Source organism: Triticum dicoccoides, chromosome 7A (assembly GCF_002162155.2).
Source record: "Triticum dicoccoides isolate Atlit2015 ecotype Zavitan chromosome 7A, WEW_v2.0, whole genome shotgun sequence".
Lineage (NCBI taxonomy): Eukaryota > Viridiplantae > Streptophyta > Magnoliopsida > Poales > Poaceae > Triticum > Triticum dicoccoides.
The window spans coordinates 125,396,200-125,405,959 of record NC_041392.1 but is presented as its reverse complement, the minus strand read 5'-3'; the positions used below and the strand labels follow the sequence as shown (position 1 = coordinate 125,405,959).

Below are 9,760 nucleotides of genomic sequence, written 5' to 3'. Positions count from 1 at the left end.
AAATGCTACATGATGGTTTGTTCAGAAGGAAAATAATCCCAGGATGTAGCATGTATCATGGGGTCAAAACCTGGGACTCCCTATTGTAATTTGATTTCGATTATTAATTCTTCTATGAGCACATGAATCACAGTATTTCTGTTGTAGTGAACACAAACTGATCACATTCCCCCATGTGAAAACACACACATAAAAAAGACCAAGTAACCTGACAAAACATTGGCCTTCTACAAAAAGGACCAAGCAACAATTCAGATTACAGTACTTAAAGCTTGCCTGCAAACACAGAAATCGACAGCATATATTTGCCACAAACATAGATGTTGCCTACAGAAACCTTTGTCCAACTTAACTACTGTGTGAGTTTGCCTACATATACGCAGGATGAGTACTTGAGTTGCCTACAAACACATAAATGGACAACGTATATTTGCCTAATATGCAGGCAACAGAGATGAGGTTTTGCTGTAGGCAACGTAATTAGGCAACCAACACAGTATGTAGGCAAACAGAGATGAAGTTTTGCTGCAGGCAAACAGCTCTGACGCGATTTTGGTTTGAATCGCCGGCGAGGACTACGATTTCGCCTCCCCGCTCACGATTTTAGTCTCTAGTTTGCTCCCCTACCCTTCTTCCCCCAGAAACGACGAGAAAAAAAAATGGAGAGCCGCCGGAAAACTGACGTACGGTTCGTAGATGTGGCAGAGACGCGTTGGTTCCTCGTCGGCCAGCCGCCCACGCGCGCCCCTTCTTCTCTTCTCCCCGTCGCGTCCGCGGCATGGCGTCTCGCCCGTCGGTCCACTTGCTGGCCACGCACGCGGTTCCCCTCTGCCCCGATGTGGGTGGTCGTTCCAACCGGAGAGGCTCTCCCCGTCGGCGGTGGACTCTCCCCGGCTATGGTGCGTCGAATTCCGGCGGCTAGGGATTGCTGGATTCTATCGCCCGGTGTGGAAAGCAGAGGCCTCGTGGAAAGCATGAGAGAGGGGAATGGGAGATGGGGAAGAACCGGAGGGGGGCATTTCCAAAATTCCAAAACGACAAAAGGCACCGCGCTTCGGTCGGATTCTCTCCTCCACGTGTGGTGTCCTTGTTTCTGATGGACGGTCGTCGTGTGGCCGCTCCAGCGTTCGGGAGAGCGCGCGCGCGTCAGTCAGCGTTTAGGAATTTTGTTTCTGATCATGGGACAGGAAGCTGGCCCTGCAATTTGAACCAGACTCATCCGTAAAAAAAAAAACAGACTGGTCAAGCCCAACTAAAACGGAAAACTCGACATGTACTCTGGACCAATCCATCCATTTCGAATTACTCACGGATTAGATTTCACTGAGACAAGTCTTTGAAAAACAATTGAACGACCAATTTGTAGCTTTCGTGATACAAAATCAGTGGCACAAATAAGTACTCCGAATACAAATCTGACGACATCAATTTTGTGTCACGTAACGTACAACATTATAGAGTGATTGGTGGTCAAAGGCTCGTCCTAGCGAAACCTATTATATTAGGACGTTAAGTCAAACTCTTGAGCTCAAATGCTCAGGAGTTGTGAACAGTAAAAAATCAAAATAGTCTGGATTTTTTTAACAACAAACATTGTTGAATGTTCTACAGGCGTGAACAATTTTGCAAAGAAAAAAACATTCCTAATGCTCCGGGCGAAAAAAAGAACAAAAACGGTGCTCCAAAAAGACTAATTTTGAAAGCATATTCGTCCAATCAAATCCATAGAACATCATTGCAGGGCCAAAAATTTGAGGCTCACTGCAGTAATCTTGAGGGGGGAAAGGACCTGCTTGCACCGTAAACATGACTGCATCCAGATATCAAACACCTCCATAGGTATCAGTAGGTCAGATAATTAAGCACAACATTTTTACAGAAAGTGAGAGCATCTGAAACAATGGTGCTGCAGATGTACCATCAGACAGAAAAGTCATAAGTACAAAAATGTGTGAGAGAAGATGAAAGCTCCAACAACATTTACTTCATCAGAAGGAGCTACTAGTGCAGAAACATGGGGGCGAGTTTTTGGGACAATAATTTGCTGACACGAGAGGTCAAAAATAGCCATGGCATAATTCCAACCTGCAACAGAAACACAAACACGAGGGGTATTAGAGAACATAGAACAGCGTAACTTTTGTGTTAATTCCTGTGAAAATATCCAGCAAATTAGCTAGGACATTTGGATAATCTTTTCCAAACATGTGCATTCAAGATATTTGGGAGCAAACGATTAAAGGAAGCATGAAATAGGACACCCGCACACTGTATTTGCCAATCCTGCAAGTTTATGTATGTACACAGTAGGGTGTATCCCCAAAAGGAAATTCCAATTCATGTATTCCAGGAGAATATTTTTAGCATTGTGATAAAACCAAACTTGTCCTGTGCAAAGGAGAACCTTAGGCTAAACTTTGATTATGCTTACCACGACACGTCCTGTAGCAGCATCGACGCCTTTCCAGGAGAACATCCTTCCTGTAAATAATTCAAAATCATCAACTTCTTAATGCCTTGATGATGTGTTTTTCCGGCAGATACATCTTCATGGTTACACGTATAGTGTGTCCATGAAAACCAGTTTCGTTCCCAGAGAGTAAACAAGAACAAACATCCAACTCGAAAGTATGTTGCCTTTAGAGAAGTTGAAAGTATGTCAACATTCAATGATCTTACAGTCAAATATTATTGTATACCAAATATAAATGCAATTATACATATTAATGATCTGAAAACGGATAGAATGATATGGTAATTTGGCAGTTTGTCTAATTGTATTCGGTGGAGCTGGAGGGAGTATCTGGTTGATGAATTACTTTATTGGAAATCACTACACCACTACTTTGGGTAAAACTTTGTTTTTGCCACTCTAGCTTTTGCCCACTTTGCTTATGACATTGACAGTCTATCTCTGTACACACCTCTGGCTATTACTTTTTCAAATACAGAGATGTCAGTACTTGAATATGACAAACTCTAAAACTTGTGTTTGTATGAGCTCTCAAGAAAAAATAAACAGGACTAGCCTTGGTGGCATTTTTGTAAGAAGAAAGGCGAGCACCAACCCAGCGGAAGCTGAGCCTCAAACGCAGGTCGGAGGGCTGTCAACACTTCAGCATGCTCCAGCTTGCCAACTGGTCAACACCCAGTTCTCTGAAAAAACTTTGACCAACCAGGACCAGCCCTCGGTGGCATTTTTGTAATCTATCTATACCAATATAAAAAGACCCAAAGGGGCAGATCCAACTGATCTCGGCCATCGAACTAAGTCAATCCAACGACCTATACTGCTCCAATGGTGAGCGTTAAACGTGTTTAACATGCAACTAATATCATACCAAATATTGCACTAATCACAGGATTAACACACAAATAATAGAATACCTAATATCCGCGTGCAATTAATATATTGCCTAAATATTAACGTGTGTTGCGTTGCACATGCGCATTTACTAGTAAGAAGAAAGGCGAGCACCGAGGTTGAGCCTCGAACGTGAGTTAGCGGGCTGCGAGCAGTTCAGCCTGCTCCTGATCTGGCCTAGCCAACTGGTTGACACCCAGTTCTCATTTATATGAGCTCTCAATGTTTCAAAATGTCGAGTGTACACATTCTAAAATGATATACTATATATCACGATGAGCAAGCCTGGCAATTTAAAGCACAATGAGCAGACATCAGGCAGCTAATGAGGCTTTGGGTTTGGAACAAGTTAAGTGACAAGTGGCATTAACAAAGTGAGCAGACCTGGCAATTTAAAGCACAATGAGCAGACATTAGGCAGTCAATGAGGCTTTGGACAAGCTAACAAAGTGATAAGTGGCATTAACATACCGAAGGGCTGTAGAAGATGGTTGGGGACGGTAGCTACAGGTGCACTCCAAAACGACAGAACGAGCAAACCATAGACTAGGACCTACCACCAGATCAATTTCATGAGACACTCCTGAGGGTATAAATGTCAAATACAACAGAGAACAAAAACTAAAATCATGAAGCACCTTGGTAGCCTTCAGAACTTTGCCATATTTCTCATGTTGAGACTGCTTCCCCTTAATGTCCGACTGTTGCACTGCAAAATAGAAAGAAGCTTATTTGTGTGCTGCATACTGATGGATGAGATTTGCTTTGATATCAATACCGGTGGAGGGTTTTCGTCCCAAAGAAATATAATTTTGGTAATCGGCTAATATGAGAAGAAAGATCACAACCACACCCAAATGTTAAGGGAACTAAATGTTTCAATGTAGGCAGCCAAGAATTCAACTCTTACATTTGGCTAGATCCTTCTCTTTAGCAGCAGCCAGCCTCTTGAGCTTTGCGGCCTGCGCAAACGTCGAGGGCCTGCAACAAGAACAGGGAAGGAATCGATGACATTGCAAAACATAAAGTTCTGAAGAACAACTCTATCAGAATCACCAAATCAGAAGACAGAGGAGAGGGTGCCGGTAAAGAAATCGCCTACGTTGACAGTGCACTGGACTCCTTGAGAAGCTGCGTGATTGCCACCCGTAGTTTGACCTGCTCATCGCTCACTGATCCCCTCTGCAACACATGAACCGGTCAGGACAAGATTACCTGAACATAGCGGTCGAAATCGCGCAATGCAGCAGATCCACCAATCCTCCTCAATTCGCCACGAAATCGATCCTACTCTTCCACAGAGACCGAATTCTCCGTGGGGAATCGGCGCCAAATTCATCGGAGGGAAAGAAGGAGAGAGAGAGAGCTTCCGTGTCGCTGACCTTCTTGGCGAGATCGAGCATGCTCTCGAGCACGTGCACCGCGCAGACGAGAAGGAAGACGAAGATGGCCGCCAGGGCCATGGTCGCCGGTGGCGAGCGGGGCGGCGCCGCCGCGCGTGGGGGTCAGGGCGGTGGCGGTGGTGGTGACGGGTTCGTGGGTGGGTGGGTCTCCGTTGTGCGCGTGCGTGAGCCCGACCGGCCGAGCCAGGTAAGGTGCCTTGTGCGCGGCGTGGAGCGATACGAGCCGTTGGTTGCTGGGCCATCTATCGCGCTCGACGGCCCGGATTGGTTCAGGAGACCGGATAGGAGCCGTAAGAGGCTGGAAGGGAAAGGCACCACCAGACCGGGGAGGCGAAGCGGGATCCATGGCGCTGTCGAGCACGGAGAAGAAGACGGCGGCGGAGGTGGTCGCGGCGCTGGAGCTGCACCGCCACCCCCACGGCGGCTTCTACCTGGAGACCTTCCGCGACCCCTCCCTCACGCTCCCCAAGTCCGCGCTCCCGCCCCAATGTGTGTAAGCTTCGCCTCGGATTACTCGCTGCATTCGCCTAGATTTCTTGATCTCGCGGTGGGATCTTCGACTAGACCACTCGGAGAATTGTAGAAGCGCTAGCTAGTTGCAGTAGCTCTTCAGTTTTCCTTAGTACTAGCCGCACTCCGTTTTGTGAGCTGGGGCTCGGTTAAGTGATGTTAATTACTTCTAGTTCGATATAGATCAGGAAACAGCACCATTGCTGGTGAGCGGTGCATTGTTCCGTGGTTGAAGCGGTGCCCGGATAATCCACTGAAGATAAAAAGGCCAGCATTTTGTTTGGCTATTAAAATTGCTGCTAATTCTCAAATCCGATCCGTCCGAAATGTTTGATTTGATTTCACTATTCTCCACCCCAATGGTTGCGGACAAAGATTAGACTCTTCCCCCAATCGCTCATGTACTTATTGCATCTTATTTACTCTCTGATTTGGTTTGAAGAAATTCATTGTTTCTCATGCTTAGAAAGTTTGTTGTTCATGTGCTATTTTCTAATTCAGAAAAATATTTTATGTCATTGTTTCCTGAGTTTTGCGCATTGACGTTCTCAAGCAATGAGCAATGCGTGTACTTACAAATTTGTGTCTGTAACTTCATGGATTTTGATGTCTTCTTGCACATCAAAAATTCAAGGTAGTAAGAATAAACGCACGAAGAAGAAAATACGTTTGTAAATTTCAAGACAATTAATTTTGCATGTTTGTTTTATGTTAGTCGAGCATGCTTTGTACCTGCACTATAGCTAGTGTTAGAAACCGTAGTGGTTGTTTTTAGTGGAGAAAGTGAAGTAGTTAGCACTAAGGGACTTGGGGTTATAAAAACTGTTCGGGATGTGCAAACCCCCGTATTTCTAAACCCTGACTTCTTGCTAGAAAAAAATACAAGCAGACTTGTTATTTATATTAGGTGATGCTGTCCATGTTTTAGAATAATTGTGGAAATAACATGAGCATGGCCCAGACTTGGCATATGACATTTACGTCTTACCGTTTATGAGATTTCGTAACCGCTCGAAAGGTTTGTAAATTAAAAGCCTTCTCTTGGATCTCAACATATATTTTAATCCATCAGATTTTCTTGTTGAAAAAATCTGTCAGTCATTGCTAGTTTTCTGAACCTTGCGTGTGGATCTGCTTATTTATGAGCATGAATAAATCAATAAATTATGTTGAAAGGTTCATTTATCCTTTACTGTTCTGCCTTTTTGCCAGCCAACCAAATTATGCATGTCATAACCAAGCCAAAGTGTTGGTTGTCTCAAACATATACCATCCAAAACCTGTGACTTGGTGACATCATCCTAGCACATTAAATTGTTCTTTTATGGTCTTCTATTGTTATACAACTCAGCTTAGCCAAATTTGTGCTATAATTCTGCTGTGACTTGTCAGTTTGGGGCTATGACAACACACATCAACATTCAAAGGATTTTGCATCCTTGTGCCTATGAGCCCTCTTGTCAGAATAACGAGACAATCTGTTAGCTCACCTGAGCCATCACTACATTAACTTTCAGATGTTAGAACAAACAAACTATCAAACAAACTGAATAACTGAGACACTCGTACCTATGGTAGTAAGCCTTATCTGCTGCGTATCCTTAAATACTTTTTACAAGCACCATGCACTCAAAACTTCCGTAATTGGCTAATATAAGTGCAATGTCTAGTCGTTTCTGATATGTGTTAGTTTCTAAAGTTGGTAACAAGGAAACTCATAAGTTGATCAGTTGGATGTGCTGAGGTTTCTGAAGAATAGCTTCTGTTAAGCAATAGGTCTTTCCTAATTTGTTACTTCGTGTTTAATTCTTCTAGATAAGGTGGACCGTGCTGTGAGTAGTGCAATCTATTTCCTGCTGCCTGCTGGGGAGATCGCTCGGCTGCACCGCATCCCTTGCGCTGAGGCATGGCACTACTACATGGGGGAGCCCCTCACGGTCTGCAAACTTAGCGCAAAACAAAGTTGCTGATCATTTTCTAAGTATGCTGCCCATCTTATCCAATATAATACCCATTTCAGGTATTTGAGGTGCATGATGATGGGCAAGTCAAGATGACAGTAGTCGGTCCCGATCTACGGAAAGGGCAGAGACCGCAGTACACGGTCCCTCCGAATGTGTGGTTTGGCGCCTTCCTGACCCACGACATTGAGTCCTTCACTGATGACGGCAGTGTTTTTGTCAAGACACCTGGACGGGACCCTGACCTGCACTATTCTTTCGTTGGAGTGACCTGTGCCCCGGCATACCAATTCGAGGACGATGAAATGGCCACACGCGATGGCATGAAAGCTTTGGCTCCTAACGCGGAAGCTTTCATCAATTACCTTGTTCCAGCTTAGTGCATTGCTGCTGCAAGTAGGTTGTTGTTTGTGGTGAACATCTTCTATCTGCTAGTTATTGAAAACTAATGTGTATGGGTTTCAATTATTTGACTTTAGAGAGTAGTTCAGTATGGAAGTTGATACTCATGTAATCAAGTATGGAAGTTCAGTAAGGTTTGCTCTTTTTTCATGAATAAATACCATCCACTGGTGATATGTGTTTCTGTCGTTCTGTTTATGCCTGGTGGGTGTCGTTCTTATCAATAATGAGAAGTGCATGAACTAGTGACGCTCATAACAACAGACATAAGGATAAACTACCAAAATTTGAATGGAATCATTCACGTGACTCCCAATTTAGCGTTCATTTGATCGCTGCATGATAAGTTGTTAAGCGATGTTGGTTCTACTTAGCCTGTGTTTTCTCTTTGGTGATGGAATGCTAGTTGTTAGTCTTTATTTTTCATGAACTTTGTAATAATACATTGTTTTTTTTTTGGTAGGTACATCGTCTAGATGTATAGGTTGAAAAGGCTAAGAAAAATTTGTTTAAAACATCGATAAAGCTCTTATAGTGGCTTATAACCTACCAAAGGAGCGAGCTCATAACCAAAGGATTCATAGCTATTGACCTACCAGAGGACCAATAATTTCATACCACTGTCTACCGCATAACTCTTTTATAAGGAGCAAGTCTTCCCTAAGGAACAACTCGTTCCTCAGTTTACTTCTGCCTTAGAATTCCATTTCGTGCAATATTTGTCATGCCTCTTTGCTAAAGGCATTTGAATTTGATAGACATGGGCATAGAAGGCACCGGGAATTTTTGATGAATAACTCGAATTGCAACATCCACTCAGTCGTGCTTAGCTCCGAGCCTCATCCCCCGGGCCGGACGGCGCAGTCATTTTTTATGTACCAGCACTCAGATCCTTCGTCTATATCTTTGTACATGCCATTGGACCAACATGCTGTAGTTGGGCTACGCACCACATTATCATGCCATCTTTAATGTACCAGCACTCGCATTGCTTCTGGTTCAGTAAGTATGGGGGGAAGAGGCATGAGAGAGGGGGGCTGCCAGACAAAATGCAACATGGCTTGATGGATTTAATCATTCAGCCTTACAGCAGGGCAACAAATTTGCGATCAGTCTGTTTTAAAGTAGAGCCTCCAGATTTGTTTGCTTTTTAGCCTGACTTGTCGGAATGGCACCAATCACTAACTCAGGCAAAAGTGACAAGACTGGCCCCAAGGCCGTCTAATTTCATCAACAATTCTTGATCGCGTTCCATGATGTTATAACTAGTGAACCAAAAAATCAAAGCACCGATTAATGCACTTTGTAGCTATTGCCTAGTATTGCCTCGTGTGCTCTGACACTCCTCCTCGAATACTTGCAGACTTGCAAGACGGCACAGACGTTGCTAGCCGTAGGTGGCACCCTGTCGATTTGTGACTGCTTGTGGTGATGCCTGCTAACCGTGGGTGCCCGCGCATGTGGAGCATTTAAGAATTCTCATCAATGGTAAGTCACAAATGACAGGTTTGTAAAATGAAAATCTTCTCTCTAGGATCTCCAACAAATATTTTTAATCCATTAGTTTTTTTTTCTTGTAAGTATCCATCAGTTAGTGCTTGTTTTTCTGAAGCTTGCACGCGGATCTGCTGGTTTATGAGCATTAATCAATAAAATTATGTTGAGAGGTTTCTATATCTTTTATACTTCTGCATTTTTGCTGGCGAAGTAAATTATGCATGTCATAACCAAACCAAAATGTTTGTTGTCTCCAACATATACTCCCTATGTTTCTTTTTTACTTAGCATATAAGATTTGTTCGAAGTCAAACTTTGTAAAAGTTTGACCATGTTGTTAGAAAAAAAAATCAACATTCACAATATGAAATCAATATCATTAGATGCATCATGGAATTAATTTTCATATTGTATAACTTTAATATTGTAGGTGTTGATACTTTTTAATATAAATTTGTTCAAACTTTATGAAGTTTGACTTTGGAGAATTCTTATACGTGGAGTAAAAAGAAACGGAGGGAGTACCATCAAAACCTATGACTTGGTGACATCAGCCTAAAACATTAAATTATTTATGGTCCTGTGTTGTCATACAACTCTGCTTAGCCAATTTTGTGGTATAA

The 9,760-nt window shown here is 43.2% G+C and overlaps 2 protein-coding genes across 2 annotated transcripts; one reads left to right on the top strand and one right to left on the bottom strand.

Moving 5' to 3' along the window:
- Positions 1-1,793: 1,793 nt before the first annotated feature.
- LOC119332652 lies at positions 1,794-4,940 on the bottom strand. The gene is made up of 7 exons (XM_037605817.1): positions 4,747-4,940; positions 4,467-4,546; positions 4,275-4,345; positions 4,003-4,073; positions 3,836-3,917; positions 2,432-2,481; positions 1,794-2,085 (listed from the first exon to the last, which is right to left on the bottom strand). Exons 1-7 carry the CDS (start codon positions 4,825-4,827, stop codon positions 2,002-2,004), a joined length of 519 nt encoding a protein of 172 aa, XP_037461714.1. The 5' UTR covers positions 4,828-4,940; the 3' UTR covers positions 1,794-2,001.
- A 145-nt stretch (positions 4,941-5,085) lies between these two features.
- Positions 5,086-7,824, top strand: LOC119331494. Its single transcript, XM_037604655.1, has 3 exons — positions 5,086-5,256; positions 7,093-7,214; positions 7,298-7,824. The coding sequence occupies exons 1-3, from the start codon at positions 5,112-5,114 to the stop codon at positions 7,616-7,618; spliced, it is 588 nt and encodes a 195-aa protein (XP_037460552.1). The 5' UTR covers positions 5,086-5,111; the 3' UTR covers positions 7,619-7,824.
- Positions 7,825-9,760: the final 1,936 nt, after the last annotated feature.